Source organism: Microcaecilia unicolor, chromosome 13 (assembly GCF_901765095.1).
Source record: "Microcaecilia unicolor chromosome 13, aMicUni1.1, whole genome shotgun sequence".
NCBI classification, from domain to species: Eukaryota; Metazoa; Chordata; class Amphibia; order Gymnophiona; family Siphonopidae; genus Microcaecilia; species Microcaecilia unicolor.
In genome coordinates this window covers 50,249,698-50,275,268 of record NC_044043.1, presented here as the reverse complement: position 1 = coordinate 50,275,268, position 25,571 = coordinate 50,249,698, and the positions used below count along the sequence as shown (strand labels likewise).

At 42.5% G+C, this 25,571-nt stretch overlaps 1 protein-coding gene across 1 annotated transcript in view; it reads left to right on the top strand.

The window, feature by feature from the left end:
* The window catches only part of YPEL2 (yippee like 2), a 65,981-nt gene extending 40,650 nt beyond the window's left edge, over window positions 1–25,331 (top strand). The window contains exons 4-6 of the mRNA XM_030222129.1: window positions 15,625–15,668; window positions 18,718–18,826; window positions 24,743–25,331. Of these exons, the coding sequence (XP_030077989.1) occupies window positions 15,625–15,668; window positions 18,718–18,826; window positions 24,743–24,832 (243 nt within the window). The 3' untranslated portion in view covers window positions 24,833–25,331. The remainder of the gene's footprint in view (window positions 1–15,624; window positions 15,669–18,717; window positions 18,827–24,742) is intronic.
* Window positions 25,332–25,571: the final 240 nt, after the last annotated feature.

Here is a 25,571-nt window from a genome sequence, read left to right as displayed (position 1 = left end):
CATTTAATAACGGTCTATGGACTTTTCCTTTAGAAAGCCGTCCAAACCTTTTTTAAACTCTGCTAAGCTAACCGCCTTTACCACATTCTCTGGCAACGAATTCCAGAGGGATTACATGTTGAATGAAGAAACATTTTCTCTGATTTGTTTTAAATTTACTACATTGTAGCTTCATCGCATGCCCCCTAGTCCTAGTGTTTTTGGAAAGCGTGAACAGATGCTTCACATCTACCCGTTCAACTCCACTCATTATTTTATATACCTCTATCATATCTCCCTCAGCCGCCTTTTCTCCAAGCTGAAGAGCCCTAGCCGCTTAGCCTTTCCTCATAGGGAAGTCGTCCCATCCCCTTTATCATTTTTGTCGCCCTTCTCTGCACCTTTTCTAATTCTGCTAAATCTTTTTTGAGATGCGGTGACCAGAATTGAACACAATATTCGAGGTGCAGTCGCACCATGGAGTGATACAAAGGCATTATAACATCCTCATTTTTATTTTCCATCCCTTTCCTAATAATACCTAACATTCTATTTGCTTTCTTAGCCGCAGCAGCACACTGAGCAGAAGGTTTCAACGTATCATCAACGACGCCTAGATCCCTTTCTTGGTCCGTGACTCCTAACGTGGAACCTTGCATGACATAGCTATAATTCGGGTTCCCCTTTCCCATGTGCATCACTTTGCACTTGCTCACATTAAACGTCATCTGCCATTTAGTTGCCCAGTCTCGTAAGGTCCGCTTGTAATTTTTCACAATCCTCCCGTGATTTAACGACTTTGAATAACTTTGTGTCATCAGCAAATTTAATTACCTCACTAGTTACTCCCATCTCTAGGTCATTTATAAATATGTTAAAAAGCAGCGGTCCCAGCACAGAACCCTGGGGAACCCCACTAACTACCCTTCTCCATTGAGAATACTGACCATTTAACCCTAATCTCTGATTTCTATCTTTTAACCAGTTTTTAATCCACAATAGAACACTACCTCCTATCCCATGACTCTCCAATTTCCTCTGGAGTCTTTCATGAGGTACTTTGGACACACTGGCCTCACTCCTGGCAATTGAGCACCATTCTTAAAAACCTATGTCTTGTCTGAAAAACCTATGTCTGAAAAAACTGGATATACCTTGCAGCACTCTGATATGAATTTCCATTCTTTTCTTGGCTGGGAACTTGGACAAGGTCTTTGTCTTGCCTCCAAATGAGTTGAAAGAAACTCTCTCATTGGAAGCTGTAAGAGTGATGTAGATGGCTATAATTACTAACGCACTCTAAAGGTGGCTGCATGTAGGTCAGTTTTTCAATATACCATGTATGTGAACTCACATGGGTGTACCAGGAATGACTTGATCCATTAAGTTTCCTCTCTAAATTGCAACTTGTTTCAAACTCATGTTTACTTGCAAATGTTTGCGGACCACGTTGTTGCAGGAGGGGATGGTGTGAAGAACTATAAGCAGAAGAAACAGTCACAAGAGGTGAGAAACAGCACACCCTATGTCTGTAGTAGCATCAAGCAAAGAATAGGGCAAGAATGGCACTTCCATAAACCACAAGGAAGACACAGAAGATGATGATCGATGGTCTTTATTAAGAACACACCAACAGGACTTGACACAGAAGATGATGATCGATGGTCTTTATTAAGAACACACCAACAGGACTTGACACAGCGGCTGTGTTTCAGCACCCAGCACGCTTGACCAATCTAGTGGTTAAGAATAAAATGGACTTCTGTGTGACTGACAAAACTATACTATGTGGGGGAAAAAAATACCTTCAGTCGCAGCAGAAATATCTCAGCAAAGGAGAGTGTCCAGCAGCACCACCTTTACCGAGATTTCTGCTGTGATTGAAGGTATTCCCCCCCCCCCCCCCCACACACACACACATACAGAGTTTTGTCAGTTACACAGGAGTCCATTTTATTCTTAACCACCAGATTGGTCAGACTCCTGAGGCAGGCGCTCAGATGCCAAAACACGGCCACTGCGTCGAGTCCTTTTGGTGTGTTCTTAATAAACATCAACTATTTTCTGTCTTCCTTGTGGTTTTTGGAAGTGCTATTCCTGCCCTACTCCCGTGAACTATAAAGCACTGGTTATACAGTCTGAGCGTGTTGGGTATGTGGGTGACGGGGCACTAGAGAAACCTGTGATTAGCAGAAGTTTTTAGTCATATTGACAGAACCAACTTAGCTTGACTAGTGATAAAGGTTGCTGTAAACCTTTTTTGTGAGTTTTTCTTGTTGCACCAAATCATCTTGTTTTTGACACAAACCAAGAAGGTGCCCTACAGATTCCTATCTCCTGCCCTTGGTTCAGATAGGAGGAAAGCATGTAAATTAAGCTGTGAGTTAAAATAGCAGCTAGGCAGCAGTGCGGTTATAATGAATTTTTGGCCTTGCTCAGCAGCTGTTTGTACTGCATAGCTGCCTTTCTGCAGTGTGGGCGCTAGGCTGAGAGACACAACCACTAAGCTTGCTTAATTGCTACCTGTCATGCTCTTGGAAGAGGAAACTTTAATGCTTGGAAGCCAGGAGTTAATTTTAAAAAAAGCTGCAGTTTTATTTATGGACATGCGTTAAGAGGCCAGAAACAGTTTTAGAAGGGCTTTAAATAGTTGAGGATTGGATTGACATTACTGTTTACCAGTCTCAGAAATGGACCCATTATCATTTAGTCCATCAGCAAGGTTCATTTTATAAATCTGTTTTAAAACACTGACGTAGCTCTGTTCTGCTGAACCAGTCACATTTTCTAGCAGGCAGCCTTCTTAATGGATGGAATATTGGATGAGTCATCCTTGAAACTTTTCTTCCACTTCGTCACTATCTACTCTAAGTAGCTACTTAATCAGAATTAAGTTTTGAAACACCTCAGAGATGAGACAGTACATGATCTTCTACCCAGTTCACGTCAGCCTTTTAGCCTGCAGATCAGGTTTGCATCTTCAGACCTCAATTTCTCAATTTATTTTTCCCAGAGAACAAACAACTCTGAATGGATGGGAGTTTTGGGTTCCTGCTTAGACAGGTGTACACACTGTGTTCCTCACTAGATTTCAGACATTTATTTAAGGTTCTTTTAAACTCTGGGATTCCCTGACTAATTGATCTGCTATTCTAAGGGATTTTGTGTGTTCTCTTCTTTTCTCTCCTCCTATTGTGGTTCTATTTACTTTTTTGTATTTATAGTTTTAGATTATATTTTATGTATTGTGGTGTAATAAATTCAATAAACTATAGGTTCAAGTGAAAAGATCAAGTTAAAAATAGACATGATGGCAGAAAAGGGCCACTTTGTACCACTGAGATGCTGCAGGTTCTACTAGATACTTTCAGCATGCTGCTTTTTTGTTGTTTTTTCTTTTTTTAATGCGCACACATGGCTGTCGGCATGCATAGATCTGTTCAAGGTTCTTTGCTTTATAGAACTTAAGTAGAAGCAGAGAGTTTCTGGAAGCACTTTAACCTAGCTGAATAAAGACCTCTACTGGGTGGCTTTTGGTTAGCTTTGCTAAGTTGGAGCATAGTCAAGGAGAGGACAACTTTCCAAGGGATATCAAAATCTAAAGCTTGCAGTAATTTTTCTTTCTTTGGCCTGTATAAGTAGCTACTATTTCAGCTTTAACAACATAAGAATAGCCAAACTGGCTCAGACCAATGGTCCTTTTAGCCCAGTATTCTGCTTCCAACAGTGGCCAATCCAAGTCACAAATACCTGGCAATATTTCATGCTACCAATGCCAGAGCAAGCAGCAGCTTCTTCATGTCCATCTCTATAACAGACTATGAACTTTTCCTTCAGAACTTGTCCAAACCTTTCTTAAACCCAGATATTACCACATCTCTGGCAGCGAGTTCTAGAGCTTAACTGTTCTTTGAGGGAAAAGATATTTCCTTCCATTTGTTTTAAAAGTTATTTCCATGTAATTTCATTGAGTGTCCCCTGGTCTTTGAACTCGTTTTGAAAGCGTGAAAAAATCCAATTCACTTTTATCTGTTCTATACTACTCAGGATTTTATAGGCTTCAGCCATCTTTTTCAAACTGAAGAACCCTAACTAGCCTTTCCTCATATGGGAGGAGTTCATCCCATTTTATCATTTTGGTTACTCTTTGAACCTATATCTTTTTTTGAGATCCGCTATATCTTTTTTGAGATACGGTGACCAGAATTGAAGGCAATGCTGAAGGGGAGGTCACACCATGGAGCAATACAGAGGCATTATAATATTCTTGGTCTTACTTTGCATCCCTTGCCTAATAATTCCTAGCATCCTGTTTGCTTTTTTGGACACCGCACACTGGGCAGAAGGTGTCAGTAAATTGTCTACAATGACACCTAGATCTCTTTCTTGGGTGCTGACCCCCAAGGGTGGATCCTATCATCAGGCAACTATGATTCAGATTATTCTTATTCTTCCCAATGTGCATCACTATGCATTTGTCCACATTAAAATTTCATCTGCCATTTGGATGCCCAGTTTTCTAAGGTCTTTCTGCAATTTTTTACAGTCCGCATGTGTTTAGACAACTTTGAATACTTTTTTGTCTCATCTGCAAATTTAATCACCTCACTCGTCATTCTGACTTCCAGATCATTTATAAATGATAAATAGCACCAGTCCCAGTACGGATCCCTGCGGCACTCCAGTATTCACCCTCCTCTATTGAGAACAATGGCCACCTACCATCTGTTTTCTGTTCAATAACCAATTCCTAATCCACAGAAGGACATTGCCTCGAATCCCAGAACAAAATTTTCTCAGGAATCTCTCATGAGGAACTCTGTTAAAAAAAAAAAAAAAAAAAAAATTCTGAAAATCTAGATACATTACAACTGGCTCACCTTTTATTGACATTCAAAGAAATGAAGCAGATTGGCGAGGCAAGACTTCCCTTGGCTGAAACCATGCTTTTTGGACTTTGAGTTGATGTGTTTGATACACACCTCAGAGCAACTTTGGTTTTTGGTTCTTAGTGTTGGATTGGAACCTGCATCTTCAGGTGTCAACACGTCTGGGCTCTAAAAGCATTTTTCACAAAGAAAATTCACAGATCAGAATAGCCCCATAGGTTCAGCTTGATTTGACTCATGTTGATAAAATGTTCAAATCTCTTGCTGTCCTGCAGCTTTGTTTTGCTTTCCCTGTTCACACCCCAGAGGGAAAGCCCTGCTTTAAATTGACTGCAATGGACATAGATCTCATTATCTCCTGTGAAACTTTCTCTTATAGAATATTATTATGTAGCCACCTGGTTTAGTAGCCCTCCTTATCCTATCTCCCCTTGCATTACAAATCATATCCCATAATTGCAATTAGATTTGTGCATTTTGTCTAGCAGTATCTGACTACAAAAATACAATTTTTAAAATAATCATTGGACTAAGATTCTGTGTTTTAGTATTGTACATTAACTAAATAGTCTTGTCCTTAGCGACAGCAGCAGATGAATCCAAAGATTGTGGGTTGTGTCCATCTACCAGCAGGTGGAGATAGAGAGCGCTGCTGCTCCTTGGCCAGTCAATATTCTCTCTCCAGCAGGCGAGTGGGTGGATTTCTTACAAGCTCCTGGTTTCTTTTGCAGGCATCTCCTGTCTAGGTTTTTTAGTTCAGGGTAACTTTGGGGTGTCCTGACTGAGTGGTGCCAGTTTTAGGGGGTATATCTGGTCACCCCAGGTCCCTCCCTCATTCTTAATTCCCTCCAGTCCTTCCTCCCTTCTCCTTAATTCCCTCCAATTCTTCCTCCTTTCTTCTGCCTCATATTAAAAAAAAAAAAAAAAAAGGTAAGCAGCTACTGCTTACGGGGAGAATAGCACTACTCCAGTGTTTGTGGGCCTGCGTAAGTCCACTGCAATCGACAGGGCGGACCACTCTGTGACTGATCGCCTCTGGGTGAGTCTTACCTTCCCACACAATAGCGATGAGAGTACTAGCCTTTTTTACTTTTGCTTTTAAACGTACCGATGCCTGCCTACGCTGTGTTCACTGTGAGGAGTGGTGAGCACTGTTGAGCTAAGACCGGGGTGGTCTGCTGACTCGGCCTCAGTGGTTCTTTTCTGAGGAGCTGTCGCTTTTATGCGTACACGGACATTCGTTGCCATGTTCTCCTCTGCAGGCTCTAGCGGCTCAGCCTCCCACGGCAATTTTAATGCAGCGCAGTTTGTTTGCTGCTGTACCAGCATCTATTTTGATGATTTGGCTTCCTGTCTGTACCCCTTCTGGGGGGGTCTGTGCCTGGTGCCCTGCGGACACCTTGTTGATTAGGATCCTATGGGTACAGTGGCAGTAATCCTGGATCATTGTGTTGCTAAGCCCAGGCCGTTTCTAGGTTGCTCTCCAGGGTTCTGATTAGATCTGTGGTCCCCACAGGTCCTGCAAATCCACACCATACAGCCTTGAGTATTGTAGTGGGGCCGTCTACTGGGTTCGACCCACAACAGAATGGCGCATTGCAGGTGTGCGGGCACATCCTGTCAAAGGACTGGCGGCATTCCTGCTAGTCGACCAGTGGTACAGCATTGTACCCATGTCCTGCTCCTGCTGGAGCTTGGCTCCATTGCTTCTTCCTGGCGGTTTCAAGCCAGAAATGCTATGGGCTGGTCCTGCTGTTGGCTTCCCATATGCTCGGCAGCCGGAGGATGAGATCGGGGGGGGGGGACCTTTTTGGGATACGGCACTCCTGGTATTAAGGTCCCTGATTCTTTATGCAATGGTGTGGAAAGGGCTAGGCAGCCTTTCATGCCTTCCCAGGGCGTGCGGCTTGCAGGCTTTGTTTTGTGCCAGGGGTCTCTGGAGGCTGCTCTGGGTTGTGACCTAGTGGTCAGCATCAGGAGAGTGCACCATGGGGTTGGGCCCCCAGTGTAGGCATTGGGTTTTTGTTTTTCTTTTCATTTTTTTTTAATTTATACGTTTTTATTAATCAAAACATTACAGCCACGATGTAGGCTTCTATCTCTTCAACTTGATATAACAAATATAACCAAGTGGCTTTTGACATTTCAAAACATTGTCAAAACATTTTCTTCCCCCCCACCCCCTCCCCTCTTTCCCTTTCCCTTCAGGGGTTTTTGTTTTTCTTTTGGATTCCCTCCTTTTTATCAGCATTTCCAGAGAAAGACCCATGCTCCCTCACTGGGGTACAGAGGGCAGTTTAAAAATTAATATTACCAGGCTCTCGTTTTTTACGGGGGTGTTGGTATTTTGGGACCCCTGGTACTAAGGCCCCTGATCCATTATGCCACGGTGTGGAAAGGGTTAGGTGGTCTTTCACACCTTCTCAGGACATGTGGCTTGCAGGCTTTGTTTTGCGCCAGGGGTCTTTCTGGAGGCTGCTCTGGGTTGTGACCCAGTGGTCAGAATTGGGACAGTGCACCATGGGGTTGGGCCCTTGGTGTAGGCATTTTTTTTTTTTTTGGTATTCCCTCCTTTTTTGTCAGCTTTTCCGGAGGAAGGCCCATTCTCCCTCAGTGGGGTACAGAGGGCAATTTACTACTACTACTTATCATTTATGTAGCGCTACAAGGCATACGCAGCGCTGTACACCTTACACAAAAAGACAGTCCCTGCTCAAAGAGCTTACAATCTAGATAAGACAGGTAAACAGAACAATTAAGGGTAAGGGAGTAAAGAGGTGAGGATAAAAGGACAGGGCAAGCGAGTAGTGGTTAGGAGTCAAAAGCAGTGGTAAAGAGGTGGGCTTTAAGTTTGGAATTGAAAACGGCCAAAGACGGGGCTAGACGTACAGGCTCGGAGTCTATTCCAGGCATGAGGTGCTGCAAGATAAAAGGAACGGAGTCGTTTTTCTACAAGGTTGTTGGTATTCAGTACTCTTATCTGCTTCTGGCTGGAGAAAATTTAGATTTTCTCAGATCCTCACAGGTGGTCATGCCCCACGATACTATGGTTGGAAAGGGCAGTCATTGTACCAGCGGTATGAGCTCTTTCAACAATGTATTGTGGTCATGTCTTTGGAGGGTTCAACATGTAATGCCGAATTGGGGAAGTGTTTATTGTACTGTAGGGGTGGTGGCAGTAAGCCTAAGAGTTTGTTGTCCTCTTGCGTACGCTGCCATAATAATTTTTTTTTTTTTTTGCATAATCCCCTGGTAGCTGTCCCAAAGCAGTGCTGTGTGTACAGTGATTGAGCAGCCTCTTGGGTTTCAAGATGATGGATGGCCTTCCCGCTTCAGGTTATCAGTTCTTGGCGGGGTTGCTATACTATTTGATTCCTTGGAGTCACTGCTTTCCTTGTTAAGGAGTATAATTTTGGTGTCTCTCCTACGTGACTGGGCATCGCATGGCTGAGCAAACGCAGCAAAGGTGACAGTAAAAAAAAAAAAGGCGCTAGATGATGTGTAGATAATACAAAGATTTATTTCAAACATCCAACGGACTCGACATGAATCGTGTTTCAGCCACAAAGGCTTGCCTCAGGAGTCTCTTCAATATGGATGTGTTCAACACTCCTAGCTCTCGTATAGCACCAAATTTGAATGCACCTTAAAACGTGCAATATCGTCGCTCAGTCTATCAAAGCTATTGATCAGTTTGTGAAAAATTAAGGGGGTAGCTTTGGTCACACAAACAAGTACCGTTCCATGTATTTGTGTAGTGGGTGTGTATATATAGATATTAACTTATAACTGTTTCATATCCATGCGATGCTAGCAAATGGTGTGTGTTTTTGGTGGGGGGTGGGGAGGGCAGGGATTTCCATCTTGATTGGAGATGGGAACTGAAAATATAGCACTATAAGCCGCTTTTTTTGCAACTACTTGGACTTGCGACACCCCCCCCCCCCCCAAATGACAGACAGTGTTCCTTTTCTTTCTCCTTCTCAGAGGTACTGAATGGTGCTTCTGTTGCACCTCAAAGCTCCATCCAACCTTTCACCAGGAATCAAACCCACTTCTCTTGCTTAAGCAGTGTGAAACATCACCACAGTTGGCCCTGTTTTTGCTCTGGTTTTCATATATTTATAGAATATATCTCCAGCTAAATGCCATCCAATGCAGTGCATAATATACATCAAAGTAAAAACACATGGACCAGCTGTGGGTAGCAGAGGACTAACAAAAAAAACCCCCACATACAATAAACCCTCTAACTATTCTCTGGGTTTTTCAGTCTTGATCATGTTACACTTTCACTCAGATTTTTTTAATCTGTGGTTTTTACAAGGGGAGGAGACCATGACATGGGCAGACTGGGGCAGCTGATGTAGTCTGAAGACAACTGAGCATGTCATGCATAATGGTAACTACTTTCCTTCTTTCAGTGGCCTTACCTACCACCTGCTCAGCTTATAGCTGTCCTCTAGAGATCTGATGACAAAGGCAGAACGCTGGCTCATTATAAACTTGCTCTGATTTTGTTCAGTAGTCTGTACCCACATTAATACACTATGACACATAGCTTCAAGTTCAGTAATTGGTTAATGATGCAACTGACAGCTGAGCAGCAGTAGCAAATCCTCACTCTGTACAAATGTTTTATGAAACAGAAGAAGCATTATAGCAGTTACAAAAAGGGCTTTTATTGTATTACTACATTCTCTTTATTTAAATAAATCAAGTCTCTAGAGACTACTCAAGCAGCAATTAGGATTTGTACCACATTCACCCATTAGTCTGGACCAAAGTGAAATGGTTTGATGCTGTTGGCCTCGTTGTACGCCTCATGTAGGCACTTGGTCTTCTTTCACAGCTTATGTATATAAACTGCAGTCTTTCCACTTTCTTCCCTGGAGCTTCTAAACTACAGTAAAATGAGCTTTCTCCATAATGCCAGCCCTTTATTTTTCCTGTCTGCAGCACAACTTGGCAGTCTGTCAGAGTTCTCCAAGAGATTGTGATTACCACGTAATATTAGTTATGGATCCTTGGAGACAGTGAGTAATGCAACCCAACAATAGATTTCCAAACAAATAGGCGACCTAAAAATTAGCAGCTGATATTCAGCCAGTGGCGGTCTTGTTTTTTTTTTTTTTTTTAACGCTAATTGTCACTAGCTACATTAGCTCTAGATATTCAGTGCCCAGACAAAATTGGCACTGAATGTCTAGGGTTAATCGTAATTGTCCTGGCCGCTGGAGCTGAATATCAGCTGGGACCTGTATTTTATTTATTTATTATGACATTTCTACCCTGCATTTTCCCAAGAAAGCTCAAGTTCAATGCGACTTACATAACAAATTAAGAAGAAACATTACAAGACTATTAATATTAATACAAGAATACAACTGTTAAAAAAATTTTCATATCCATCGTTAATAAAACAGTTTAAACATAAAAAAATTTTCATATTGGCTGAACACAGATCTAAAGAAGTGGGCTTTAAGTAAACTTCTAAATGACATATAATGAACTGAGTGTCTGATATACTTGTTTAATGAGTTCTAGAGTTTGGTACTTAAAAAACAAACAAACTAGCATTATGGATAGTTTTGAAGGTTAAGTTTTTACAACTTGGGAAATGTAATATGAGATATTCTCTAGATGATGAGAGAGCATTTCGTGGTGATCATAAGATAACATCCCATAAAGAATCTGATGAACAAGAACACAGAGCTTAAATGAAATTTTCATTGATAGGTAACCAATGTAGATCCTTAAGATGAGGAGCTGTTTATCGTGGCAATCTATATATAAGGTGGGCAGCCATGTTTTCTGCAGTTTGTAGTTTTCATAGGAGGCTCTGCATAATACCTGCATAAATTGAATTGCAATAGTCAAATTTTAGTCTTAAGTGCAAAAGACTGATTTTGAAAAGAATGGTATAACTTTTGACACTTTTCAGCATCCTTCCCATGGTCTTAATAGGGCCTCTCGGGCCTACTTAGAATCTCTGGTGGTCCAGTAGGGGCAGGGAGCAAACTCCACTCGCTTTTGCTGTATGCAAGGCTGCTGTGAAAGGTGGTGGGAGCCATTTTGCTGCGGCAGCTGGTAGTGCAGGAGTGAGTTGGGTTCACTCCTGTCCAGGGGCGTAGCTACGGGTGGGCCTGGGTGGGCCCAGGCCCACCCAATTTCACCTCAGGCCCGCCCACACACTGCACCAGCTTAGCGACCACGGCTCCAGGGCAGAAACATCACCCACTCTCGCTTTCACTTCCCTGCTCTCTCAGCATCCCGCCTTCCTCTGATGTCATTTCCTTTCGGGCGGGACGCTGGGAGGGCAGGGAAGTGAAAGCGAAGGACGGGACGGAGTCGAGGAGCCTGGCTGCTTTATACTTTTATTGCCGCCGCCCACCAGTTCGCCACTGCGAGTAGAGAAGGAAGAAAGCCATTTAGAAAATCTTTTTTTCTACTCCCCCGCGCAGCCGTCGCCGTTTACTCAAAACACAGCAAGCAACCCAAGCTGCTGCCTGCATCCACGTTGTCGTTCTTTATTGTTGGTAAGCAGAGGGAAGGATGGGTCTGGGAGGGGTGGTGAGTACAGAGTATGGGGGACTAATGAAGTGGGTGAAAGATGGGGGAGGAATTTAGGAGACTGGGTAAGGGAGAAACAGAGGGGGGGGAATGGGAGTGCTGGAGAGGGAATGAGAGTGCTGGAGAGGGAATGAGAGGGAGATGGTCAAAGCTCAAAGGGGAGAGAGGAGAAATTGCTGGACATGGAGGGGAGGGCAGGGGAGAGAGAATTGCTGGATATGGATGGATGGATAGAGGGAGGGCAGGGGAGTTGCTGGACATGGGTGGATAGAGGGGATGGCAGGGGAGAGGAGAGTTGCTAGACATAGGTGGATGGAGGGGAGGGCAGTGGAGAGAGGAGGGTTCCTGGACATGAGTAGATGGAGGGGAGGGCAGGGAGATTTGTTGGACATGGATGGAGGTGAAAGAAGGGAAGACAGGAAGGAGATGCACATGGATGGAGGGGAGAAAGAAGACATTCTGAACATGGATGGAGGGGAGGGAAGACAGAGGAAGGAGATGATATGAGGGAAAAGGAAGAGAAGAGAAAAACTGCACATGGATTGAGAAAATAGGCAGAAGCTGGATCCACTGGACAGTCAAGTCTGCGGAGGACCCAGCTTTTACTTATGGATGTAGAGCAAGAAATGAAGAAGAAAGGAGGAAAGTAAAGAAATAAATGGAAAGGAAGCCCTGGAAACGGAGTTAAGAGGACAGATAGCAGCAGAATCAGATACTGGGCCAGCATGATAAGAAAAACAAAGACAACAAAGGTAGAAAAAAATCATTTTATTTTCATTATAGTGTTTGGAATATGTCCACTTTGAGAATCAGGTGCTCAACATTAAAAGTTTATATTTATTTATTTACTTATTTATGGCATTTTATCCCACATTAAACATGAATTAGATTGGAACCTGGGATCATTTAATGTTGTTTTTCCTGGAGAGAGTAATGCATTGCCTCCCCCCACCCCAGGCTCTCTCCCTGGCCATAGCCAGCTCTGCAATTTTGAGGGGAGGTGGGGGGGGGGGGGCGCAGAGGTGGACCGGGGAGAGAGCCTGTTGTTAAACATTTACCAGCAAACCACTGTCTAGTGCCCACCCATCCAACCTGTTGGCCCACCCAAAAATTGACTTCTGGCTACGCCACTGCTCCTGTCCCCAGTGGACCACCAGGGATCTTAGGGTGGGAAGGGGAGCTCTCAGGACCAGGGGGTTTCATGCTTGCTGGGAGAGGGGAGATCTGTTTTGGGAGGGTTGGAGGGATATTCCAAGAAGGGTGGGAGGGGGATTGGAAGAGTTGAACAATGTCAAAAATTGTGTCCTAGCTGATTCAGCCAAGGGAGGATCTAAGGACTAGGGTAGGAAGGCTCTTCCAAAGGACCAAGGGAGACGTTAGTTCAAATGGATGATCTTTATTGGAACAACTTAAGACTCGGCACAGCTGCTGCTGCTGCTGTCAGGACTCTCATGATGTTCGTTGTATAAGGACAGTTGACGTTTCCAAGACAACCCACAAATATAGTGAGCAAAGTAAATACCTTAGTGGGTGCACAAATAGCTTCTGTCGGCAAAAACGTCAAGAGACGTAGGGATTGAGTGTTCCTCCACTTTGTGTGGCTGATTCAACCCCACATAGCTAACTGGGTGAATTTAGGATGATTTTGAAGCTGTCCTAAATTAGCTCAGTTAACTATGCAGGTGCCGACAGCTGGCTGCTCCCTAGCTTTGCCTCTTGATCCACCCACTTTAAATGGTCAGTCAGAATCAATATCTCGCCTGGTTAAGCAGTTTGATGGTTGGGTGGTAGGTCTCCAGACCTTTAAAGAATCAATTTTCAGATATATGGCTGTGCTGCTTTTGGATGGGGTCCCAATTGAGGATGATCACTGCAGTGATCTAATGGTGTATGGATATGGAGGAGGAGAATAAAATCCCAGGTAATGTGAATCAAGTTTTATGGTGTCAGATCCTAGTCTGGTTGCAGTTGAGTGCTGTTAAAAAATATATATATTTTCCAGACTAATAAACACCACACACTCCTAAAATTATCAGTTTTTCATGTGCAAATTTTGGGAAGGAGAACAAGTCTTATCTCCTGAGTGCATTCTGTAATTTTTCATTTTAAATGTGAATGTACCTGCACAGTGTGTCTCTGATCTTATGTGACTTCTAGTGAGCACATGGAGGCATATTTTCAAAGCACTTTGGGAGGCTAAGTTCCATAGGTTTCTATGGAACTTTGGGAGGCTAAGTGCTTTGAAAATGAGCTTGATGATGTCCACAGCTCAGTTTTGACTCTCACTTTTTTTATTTAGACCTTTTAAAATGTTTAATTCAGTAGGCAATGGTCAAGGAACATTAAAAATGCAGGTAGCATCACTAAACACCTGCATACTTTATTGGGTTTCTGCATTACAGCTTAGATAAGACAACCTGCAGGGCTGGCATAACCACTAGGCAGGCTAGGCAGTCACCTGGAAATTGTAGTCTTTGTCAGCATATTATGCACATGGAGACTGGAGGTTTTCAAATGACCTTTTATCTAGGTACAAAGATAACCTGGCTTTTGTAAACTGCCCTCAATTTTTATTTGAGTGGGGCAAATGCATAAGATGCTACGATTCTATGCAGATTGTGCATGCTATTTTGCTCAGATTTGAGTTTACCTCGATCTGTATTCAGCCACTAGCTCGATCTGAATACAGCTAACAGCGGGAGAGCTGATTTTAGATGGTTTTAATTGGATGACCCGTGATGCAGGTGCTTCACGCCGAAACACGGCCCGTGTCGGGTACAAGTTTTTTATACACAGGACATATAAAGCGTTAATAAAAGGCTTTGTCCCAGGGTAGCACTTCTAGTTGTGCGGGGGGAGGGAAGGGATGGAACGTTCATAAATAAAGTTGATGACGGTTGTCAAAGTTGGAGTGTATTATGCTTATTATCACATTGCTGTAACAGATGTCCCTATTCAATGAATATTGTATTTGATGGTCATTAATAAAAAATTGTTGAAACAAAAAAATTTGTCCCGCTTGTAAAGGCCCCTGGCATTTCTTCTTTTGTGGTTTGAAAATGTTTTTTTGTAAAATTGCATGACCACCTAGATGCATAAAGTGATGGATGGGAAGTTATCACCTACTTTTATATGATCTATGCATAAGCATTTCTAAGGCATATTTTGGGTGGAATTAGGATATAAATGTATACATGTAGTGTGCACACACATTTTATACCTTTTTTTTTTTTTAGCAGGCGTGAACTTCTCTTGCCACTTATTGTCTGTTGCGGCTGGATCAGGAAGCTTATTTTATAAAGGCAAATACCGCTATCAAAATAGACCTAAAATAAGCAAATATTTGGATTGCTTACATGTCCTGTGTTCATATAGGGCTTGATTTTATGGAATAAAGTTTATTTATTTATTTATTACATTTGTATCCCACATTTTCCCAACTATTTGCAGGCTCAATGTGGCTTACATAGTACCGTAAAGGCGTTCGCCAATTCCGGAATGAGTAATGTTGTGGTAGAATAAGGTTTGTGTGTACAGACACATTAGGGAATCATAGAGAGGAAGAGTTATTATATGTTCATTACGATCTTTGAATATCTTACTCAAATATTTTATTATATGTTTTAGGTGGGGTGATCTTGATGATCAGGATACTAGCAGGGGGTAGAGTTGGTCCTAAAATTTTGGGAGGGGGTGCAAGAATGAAGATGTACCTAATACCATTGCACTATCCCAGACAACCATTACATACCAGAGGAAGAAAAGTACACATAACCAGCAAGATCCTGCTGACATTTATGATATCTGGCACATTCCCACCTTTTTACAATACATTTCTAGCAGAGATTTTGTAAGATATTGGTATAACATTTGAACTGCTTACCTGGAGCCTGTGGCTTAAAAAAATTTTTTTTTAATCCTTCTGACTTCAATTATTAAACAGGACACTTGATTTTTGAAGTGTGTATTTTAGATTGAGATTTTCTTGGAACATTGAATCGCTATTCAAATAAGGGTTACTTGTCGCTGCTTTGCTTTTTTTTTTTTTAAATCTAATATTTGAAGCCTAATTCATTGAGGCTTTTCTCAGTCTAAAGGAAAAGATCTTGATGAATGGTATGATTTTATCAGAAAGCTAGTTTTGTATCTATCTTTTTTGACTTGTTTTCTTGCCTTTTTACAGTCCTTTCAAGGAAGCCAAGGGCGAGCATACCTCTTCAATTCAGTGTAAGTGTCTTTTCTAAATATTGGTGAATCTTCCTTCTGTGTGGTGACTCTTGGTTTGAAAATATGCTCATGCTGAATAATGATAGTATGTCACCAAAGAAAACCCCCAAAACAGAGCATTCAATTAAAAAAAGCTCACCCTTAGACCACAGGGTCACACTAATGTACCAGTTTATACTAGCCAATTCAGGTTATAAGTACCTGGCAAGATCCTAAAACAGTACAATACATTTATGCTACTTATCCTAGAAATAAGCAGTGGATTTTCCCCAAGTCCATATAGACTTTTCTTTTAGGAAGCTATCAAAACCTTTTTTAAACCCCGCTAAGCTAACTGCTTTTACTACATTCTCTGGCAACGAATTCCAGAATTTTAATTACACATTGAGTGAAGAAATATTTTCTCAGATTTGTTTTAAATTTACTACTTTGTAGCTTCATTGCATGCCCCTAGTCCTAGTATTTTTGGAAAGGGTATATAATCGATTCACGTCTACCCATTCCACTCCACTCATTATTTTATAGACCCCTATCATATCTCTCCTCAGCTGCCTTTTCTCACCTAACTGCCTCCTGAAGAGGAAGTATTAAGTGCATCCACATTAAATGCAAATAATCGTAACCTGCAGCAAAGAACTTTCCTGTCTGATAACTTGAGGAGGATGTGCAACCTTTGTGCTTAATGTGTATTTGCTGTTAAAGTGCAATAAGTACAAAAACTTACTGCATTTAAGGGCTTCTAAGGACTGTAAAAACAACATGGCATAGGTGTTAGTATATGGGTCTATACTGAAATAAGACCATTTAGAAGTTGATTTGTTAGAATCAAGGTTTCCCTAAATAGCATTTGTTTACCGTCTCGAATTCCCCCTTGATGAGGGCTACTTTCACCTTTTTGACGAAGATGGTTTTTTGTTTTTGTTTTTAAAGATTTTAATTGATTTTTTTTTCTTATGGTGCAATTTTTCTTCTGGAATGTAATGCAATTTAAAAATTTCAATTAAAGAAAAAGCACATTGGGCACACATACTATAGAAATGCACATAAGTAGAACATAAAATGATTGCAGATCTTTCTGGTTTTTTAAAAATACTTTCACTTTAAGAGTCTCTTCTAGCAGATGATAATTTTTAGTATCACTGGAAATGTCTCAGGATTTTTCTTCTTTACCCAAAAGATAAGAGGATATGTTCCACTGCAAAGAGTTACATGATAGAAAGACGTTCCACAATATATTTCAAAACATCTATTTTAGAGATCTGGTTCCTTATTATGCTTGTAATTTTATGGCTTGCTTTCAGCTCTAAACACGAGAGAGTGAGCTAAATAGCTTATATATTGTACTAGCAGACACCCACAAAACATTTTGTAATGGTTCAGCATTTGCTCCAACCCCCGCATAGGCACATGTGCTCCTTTCTCTATACCCAGCACCAGCTCCTCCTCCTCCCCAGTGCCATCTCTGTGGTGCCTCAGTTCTTCCAGTGGCTGCCCTAAGCACATTTGTCTATTGCTGGCAGAGTGCACATGTGTAACTCTATCTGAAAGTAGTAATGCATGTTATTTGTACCCCCCTCCCCCCGCAAAGCATACTATATGTATAAAAATAATTTTTAAATGTATGCTGGGGGGGGGGGGGGGTACAAAAATAGCCTGTCACTTTTCAGGTACATAAGTAATGCCACACTGGGAAAAGACCAAGGGTCCATCGAGCCCAGCATCCTGTCCACGACAGCAGCCAATCCAGGCCAAGGGCACCTGGCAAGCTTCCCAAACGTACAAACATTCTATACATGTTATTCCTGGAATTGTGGATTTTTCCCAAGTCCATTTAGTAGTGGTTTACGGACTTATCCTTTAGGAAACCGTCTAAACCCTTTTTAAACTCTGCCAAGCTAATCGCCTTCACCACGTTCTCTGGCAACGAATTCCAGAGTGCATGCACACCCATGATGACCTGTGATATGGTGAATACTGCTAGATACTACATTCCACAACCGAATGTTCTAATGCATTCTCATTAGGTCTATCATTAATATACTAACGTATTATATCTCTGGTATTTGAATTCCAGTGTTAAATGTGTAGATTTTAGATACTGTTTCAAGGTAGTTCTATTAGGTTCAGTTTACTGTTTTCAAGTTAACCAAGACTGAACATAAATACAATAAATTAGGTGATTTTACTATTATGCTGTTAACAAGATTGTAAGTTTTGTATGTTAAACTGTACCTGCTGTACATCGCCTTGGGTGAATCTCTTTATAAAGGCGGTTAATAAATCCTAATAAATAAATAAATGAGAGGCATTCCAGGGGGTGAGGAGTAGGTGGAGTTTTCATTTAGGTGCATACTCTTAGGTTTCAGAAAGTGCTCACAGATATTCATGAGAACTAACCACATACAAACAGTTGTAACTGTAATTATGTATGGGTGGTTTTGGATTGGATTTCTTTTATTAGCTTACATCTTCTCAGTAGTAATTCAAGGCATAAGTTATTACTGTAACTGAATGTATCTCCCTGTCCCAAGAAGACGTAACCTAAATTTGTACCTGAGGCAATGGAGGATGAAGGACTTTGCCCAAGGTGATGACAGTTGCCAGCAGGGGTAATTTTCAAAGCAAACTTGCCCACAACATTGGTTGAACTTCTGCATATAACAGCCTGCATGTTTCTGGAGTACTACTTCAAAATTACTCTTATTTGCTTTTTGGTCATGTGAATTTAGATCCAGTATTCTCTAGGGTATTTTTTTTTTCTAGTTGGTGTTGACAATTCTTCCACGACACCAGGTTGACCTTGGCCAAGATCCTGCCTTAATTATTTTCAACTATATTCTGGAATTTGTGGTAGTAACTTCTGTGTCCTGAAATAAAAGAAAACCAAAGTTACAGAAACGAGAATGCAGCATAAAAGTTAAAACTACCTGCTCCCCAAAACTGGACCAGGCCGTCTGTTCTCCAATGTCCCATCTACCGCAGCTTGTTACCAGAACTGCTGCTTCTGCACAGTACATGCCTAACCTTGTCCTTTCTCCTCTTGTTGCAGTGTGAATGTGGGCTGTGGTCCTGCAGAAGAGCGTGTGTTACTAACAGGACTCCATGCAGTTGCAGATATTTACTGTGAAAATTGCAAAACAACACTGGGTTGGAAATATGTAAGTGTTTTTTTTGGGGGGGGGGGAGGGTGTTCCCCTCTATTCTTTTTACAAATTTAGAACCATCGCTGCCACTTTGTTTTGTATCTTTCCAGTGTTTTATATCTGTAGTCCTCACTATTATTAGGGACAGACATAAAACATTCATTGGATAACACTAAAATTATACCTGAACAGATCGGTCCAGCTGGTCTCCAGTTGAGTCTGGGTTCCTCTGGACCTAGGCTACATATGCAGCCCGAGTTTCCTTACTCTTCTGTGCTACCCTGGCAAATAACCTTTTGCTTAGCAAGTATATATTCCACAGCCTCTGCTGAAGTGCTGTTAAATTAGGAGCTAGGAATAGTTTCCACACCTGAGTTAACTCGCAGCATAATAACAAGCGGCACATCTTTCTTGTAGTTGGCATTAGCAATATCGGTTTCTTATTATAGTCTGAAACTCCTGTTTCTGGTACACTTGAGGAGTAGATGGGAGAACATTCTCACTGAGATGATTTTCTAGTTTCAAGTAGCACACAGGAACATAATTGTGTGTTTAAAATAAATAAAGGAAGTACAGGAATCAAATAGAATTAAAAAAAGAAAATCTAAGGACCTTTTTTTGCCTTTGCTTTTATTTTGTATCATCCTTCACTTTGTGGACATAAATATGGCCTTTGCTTAGTGGGCAGCTAGCATCAAATAAGCAATTGTTGTGCCATGATTTTAAGTAAAATAAGAGGCTCAGCACTTGAGGTAGGCAAGGTCTAATTCTTGCCTCCCTTTTTTTTTTTTTTAAATTTTGTTTTTGTCCTGTCTTCATCCTCTTGTTGCCTCATGTCAAACACATGTAACATTTGCACTGTGTATAGAAAGCAGAGCTGCTCTATTTTTTTTTTTCAATGATTCTATGTTCCTTTATTTGCTGGTGGTTTCTTTTTTTTTTGTTGTTGTTCCCCCTTTGTTCTTGGCTGATATTTCATGTGAAGAAAACCTTAACTGGCTTTCCTTGAAATCAAGTGGGAACTCCCAGTTCTGGCTGACCCACTGCCTGCTGATGTAAGCAGAAAGCACAGCTGCACATTTTGTGGGTAAACAAGCAAACAAGTAGGCTAGGGATGGGAAACATGAGAATTCCAAAACTTTTAAGGAAGTTGGGATAGGGACAATTAGTTGCTTTAAGGCTTCTTTATCATCCATCCAGGCCAGTACAGACAAGTGGGTGTGTGCACATCTACCAGCAAGTGGAGGATGAGAACTAATGAGCTGTGACATCACACAAGTATCCTGTGCAGCCTCATGCCAGTCAGTATTTCTCAGTGTGTCCAGCAGTTACTACTACTATTTAGCATTTCTATAGCGCTACAAGGCGTACGCAGCGCTGCACAAACATAGAAGAAAGACAGTCCCTGCTCAAAGAGCTTACAATCTAATAGACAAAAAAAATAAAGTAATCAAATCAATTAATGTGAACGGGAAGGAAGAGAGGAGGGTAGGTGGAGGCGAGTGGTTACAAGTGGTTACGAGTCAAAAACAATGTTAAAGAGGTGGGCTTTCAGTCTAGATTTAAAGGTGGCCAAGGATAGGGCAAGACGTAGGGGCTCAGGAAGTTTATTCCAGGCGTAGGGTGCAGCGAGACAGAAGGCGCGAAGTCTGGTTGGCAGTAGTGGAGAAGGGAACAGATAAGAAGAATTTATCCATGGAGCGGAGTGCACGGGAAGGGGTGTAGGGAAGGACGAGTGTGGAGAGATACTGGGGAGCAGCAGAGTGAATACATTTATAGGTTAGTAGAAGAAGTTTGAACAGGATGCGAAAACGGATAGGGAGCCAGTGAAGGGTCTTGAGGAGAGGGGTAGTATGAGTAAAGCGACCCTGGCGGAAGACGAGTTGGTAAGAAGCATATCCTGTGCAGTCCAGTTGGTCTGGTAGGAAAAGAGAGAAAATATATTCAACTAAGGGGAGAGGTTTTTGCTTTGGTGTGCAGAGCTCCCATTAGCAAGAAGGCTCAGGCTGTTTGGGCAGCCTGCAAGCTGTGGGGTGTCTTACACTTGGGTGTTCTGGGTTCTTTATGTCCCCGCCCCCCTCCCAAAAAAAAAGACCCTTGAGTTTTTGTTCCCTGCCCTTTACTCATTGGGAAAGGGCTCTTGAGTGCCATTGTTTGGAGGCTGTGCTCACAAAAAGAAAACCCACTTAATTTGTAGTAGCAATGAGATGCAAACCCTACAGTGTTTTGTGGAGCTGGATCAGTCTTGTGAAGGGGGTCAGTTAGTGTGGCAGCTGTGTTTTTAGGCTTCTCTGCTTAGTTCAGGTCTGTCTACATGGTTTTTAACTTTGCAAATAGTAACTCTCTATGGCAGTGCAGCCTGATAAGACACAACACTGCTGGCTTCGTGGCACCTGTTGGCATGGTAAACAGCAGCATGGGGACTTGCCGTATTTGAGATGAGAATGTGGAAGCCATAGCAGCGACGTCTAAGCCTAGAGCTGAAGTAAGCAGGGCTCCTTGGACATATTCAGAGCTAGTGGAGAGGCAGATCTGCTTTTGATGGAAACTGCTGCCATTTTGTTTCAGTTGGGCCCCTGCAGTAAGTGATTTCTACCTCCCAGCCTTGTTCCCAATGAAGGGGCCCAGAGTCTGGCAGTATGGGTGGTTCAGGTGTTGGTGTGGCAGTGCCTTTTTTTTTTCCTCCTGAATTCATCCTGCTTATGAATCAGGTATTCTCTGTGAAATAATTTCTAGGACTTCTGCAGATCCTTTCAGTTCTGCTGGGGAAGGAAAATCTTCTGCAAAATATCCCAGGATTTCCTGGAAGGAGTATCTTCTGCAGAATCTGTGGAATTTCAGGACAGATTTTGGTAGATGTCCAGAAGACTGAGGAAAACTTTCTGATGGAGGAAGAGGTACCTCCAGGAGAGGATGCAACTGTTGTCTGTATATTTCATTGGGACAAGTTGCCCAGTTTAATCTCTGAGGTATTATTGGCCTTGAAAATATCAGAGAAACGCTCTCCTGAAATTTCTTGTGGAGAGGATCCACTTCTGGAGGGAATCAACTGCATAGGACATAGGAAGGGTTCCACCTGCAGTAACTGCAGCTATATCTCCATATTGGGTACAGAGATGAAATATCCGAGAAAGAAAGCTCCAAAAGTTCCTCTCTAGAAAATACCCGTGCATAGTGTAGTTATACTTCTGCTCATCCCAGGTGGGGCTGGACCAGACTAGTATGAGCAATCAAATATGTACACAAAAACAGAGCCTGGCCAGGTAACGTGCATAGTCACAGGAAAAAAACAATGTTTCGCTCCCTTATTTACTAACTGATAAGGGAGGGTGAAGGTCTGGCTGTGGTAGGGGACTTCAGACACAAAGTGATGTAAACACGGGCATGCCAGATAAGTAAAACAGATGTTGAAGCCTCAGGTGTCTAGGAAGAGGCTGTAATAGGCCCAATTCATATCCATGTGGGCCTAGTTTCCACTGCCAAATGCAGGTTTGGACCATTCTACATCACCTTTCTCATTTGGCCTTATTTTTTTTTCCCTACTGGGACACTTGTCTTGTTTTTCGGGGTTTTTTTTTTCTGCTGTTCCGATGTTAGGTAGTGGTTTCAAATTCGTGTTCACACTTGCATCTGCCTGTCTGGGACTGGTGGCCAGGGGCATATCTGCGTGGGGCCAAAGGGGCCTGGGCCCCCGCAGATTTCACCCTGGACCCCCCTACCGCCGTCAACCCTCTCCCGCCAAGGTTCGCTTCCTCCTGCCGGTGCCTTTAAAAATATTACTTCAGCTGGCGGGCGACCCCAACCCCCGCCAGCCCAGCCGAGTTCTTGTTTTAAGTTCTTCTTCCTCATGCTGTTGAAAGCTGCAGTCTGCATCCCTTCCAGTTTTGGACGGAGTCTGACGTCGCAGCATGTTGACGTCCTGCACATACAACATGCTGCGAAGTCAGACTCCGTCTGAAACTGGAAGGGATGCAGGCTGCAGCTTTCAACAGCACGAGGAAGAAGAACTTAAAACAAGACCTCGGCTGGGCTGGCGGGGGTTGGGGTCCCCCGCCAGCTAAAGTAATATTTTTAAAGGCACCGGCAGGAGGAAGCGGACCTCGGCAGGGGTAGGTGACGGCGCCTGCAGTAGGCGGGGGAGGGTTGACGGCGGTGGGGGGGGGCTATAATGTGCCCCCCTCACTCTAGCCCCTGCCCCCCCTACCGCCGAACCTCAGATACGCCCCTGCTGGTGGCTCCTTACAGTTAGGAGGAGGAGTTTTCTCCTTTCTGCTCTGTTAGAGAAATACTGGCTGGCAAGAGGCTGCACAGGGTATTTTTGTGATGTCTCTGTCTCCACCTATATAAGACTGAGATATAAGCTATTTAGCTCACTCTGCTTGTAGGCATGCACATATCAACTCATCATCTGTACTGGTCTGCAGGGACCTATGGAAAGAAAGATCTAATTTCACCTTCAGATTTTAGGTTCTAATTATTAAACACCAATAACACCCCAATGCAAAAAGAAAAAGAGTGCTTGTCCAAAAACACCACTCCCCATAGTACTTCTCACCCCTCACCTGGCTTGTCTTGTATCCTCTACTCAGTCCCTCCTAAGTAACATAAATGAATATATTTGATTACACCAGGAAAGATGCCCAACAATTGTTTCTGTGGTGCAAAACTACCAATAAACACCCCAGGCTTTTTTTTTGTACCATAAAATAATTCTAATTAGCTGGAAAATAAATACCTAGGAATAGAAGCCTTAGTTATAAGGCATTTCACATCCTCTTTAGATGCAATAAGCCCTTATAGAAGGATGAAGGCAATGTTATGCATGTGCAGTGTAGTATGTTAGCCCAACCTGCCAATAAAGGGCACACAACTATTGTTAGTGTGAGATGGGGGTGGAATTATGTGTTACCCAGTGATGGTCTTTATTGATGGGGAGCTAACAGGACAATGATACTAAGTCAGTGTGTTTGCTTCTTCAACATTGTGTGTTAACGGAAAACAAACCTGATATATGGACCGCTACTCTCAAGAAACAGGGCCGCTGAGGAGGAGGGGGCAAGATTTCCAGGCCCAGCACTAAAATCGAGGCCCCATATGTGTGTGTGTATGTATGTATATACACACGGGGCCTCGATTTTAGTGCCGGGCCTGGAAATCTTGTCCCCTCCTCCTCCTTTTTTAACAGTAGTTCTTTGCTGGCAGCGAGCATGAGCAGCCAGCAACTAATGCCCACTGCTTGTGCCAGCTGCACAGCCTTCCCTGTGACACTACGTCTCGTTTCTGCAGAGGGAAGGCTGTGGGGGCCAGTGGGAGCACTGTGTATCAGCCACTGGCTACTCATGCTCGCTGCCAGCAAAGAACTACTGTTTTTTAAAAGGCAGGGTTTTTTTTTCCAGAAGTCACATTATTAAACAGCCCCAGCCAGCCAATGTGGGGTGGGGGGGGGGGGGGTGTTGGCAGCATTGGGCCCCTTTAATATTGTTTGCCCTGGGCCTGGTTTTGTATCAGCAGCCCTGCCAAGAACTGTGCCAACTGGCCAAATGGTTTCAAATCATGGCAAGTTGTAGCCAAATGTGTTAAAAAAACATGTTGCTGTCTGTCAGATTTGACCTCATGCCTTACTCATTTAACACTTGCCCTTATGTGTAGATTTATAAAAATATCTTGTGGCCAAAATAATTATTTGAAAGCCAAGCCAAATTTAACTTTTGACATTTTGCTATTTTTGTCTATGTTCCAGTCTCACCCAGATTTCATCAGCCATTAATGCTGCTCTGCCATTGGTTTTGGCCGCTGGAATGAGTTTGTTGAATAGAAACTTGATGCTTAGTCATGATGTCAGAAGTTACAATATTTAATTCTTGATCCAATAAGTTCCACAATTTTTAAATTATAATGCTTGATTTTTGTTTTGTTCTTTTTTTTTATTAGGAACATGCCTTTGAAAGCAGCCAGAAGTATAAAGAAGGAAAATACATAATTGAATTAGCTCACATGATCAAAGACAATGGCTGGGACTGAGCAGAGGACAAAAAATGGCATCAAAGCATGCCATCCAATGAACATTGTTCCAGAGTGAGAGAGTAACTCAATGCTTGTCACTTTGGTTCCTTACCTTCAGAGGCTGGGTCACAGGGAGCAGCCTCACACTCTTCTCCGCCTGCTGTCAGGACTGGCCTCTGGATTGCTCTCTCTCCCATCTCTATGCTTCATATGTTTGTGAGCTGACCTCCCTTCCAAGCGACTTCTCTCTTAGAGCTGTGACGGCAAGAATGCACTGATACCCGACAGCATTCCACTTTATTTTATTTATTTTTTACTTTTCAAGTATAAAACTTGAAGCTGTTCTGTTTGGTGGCATTTCAGCAAAGTAGCTGTGCTTATATACAAAGGACAGAGAAGGGGATTGTGAGATGTTGGGGGAGAGAACACGAGAGTCAGAAGGCTAAAAACAAATGTTCTGTTCTTATATCCTGGAGTATCCCAGGCTTGAAACAGACAGAAAATACCTCATGTCTACTATTAAATTGAGGGGTTCTTATTCAGCAACTTCAGCATGAGTTGTGACCAGAACCCCCTATTTATAAGCTTTTGATGTCAAATTTAGCGTCTCATTTTCTTTTTCCTTCCCCCCCCCCCCCCCCCCCCTTAGTGGCATTTTGGTCATTTTTGCTTTTTTTTTTATTCATGTATGTAGATCAGAGACGCTCAGCTTTTGGTAGTTTATGAATCATACTTGTCTATTCTAGAAATATCCAAA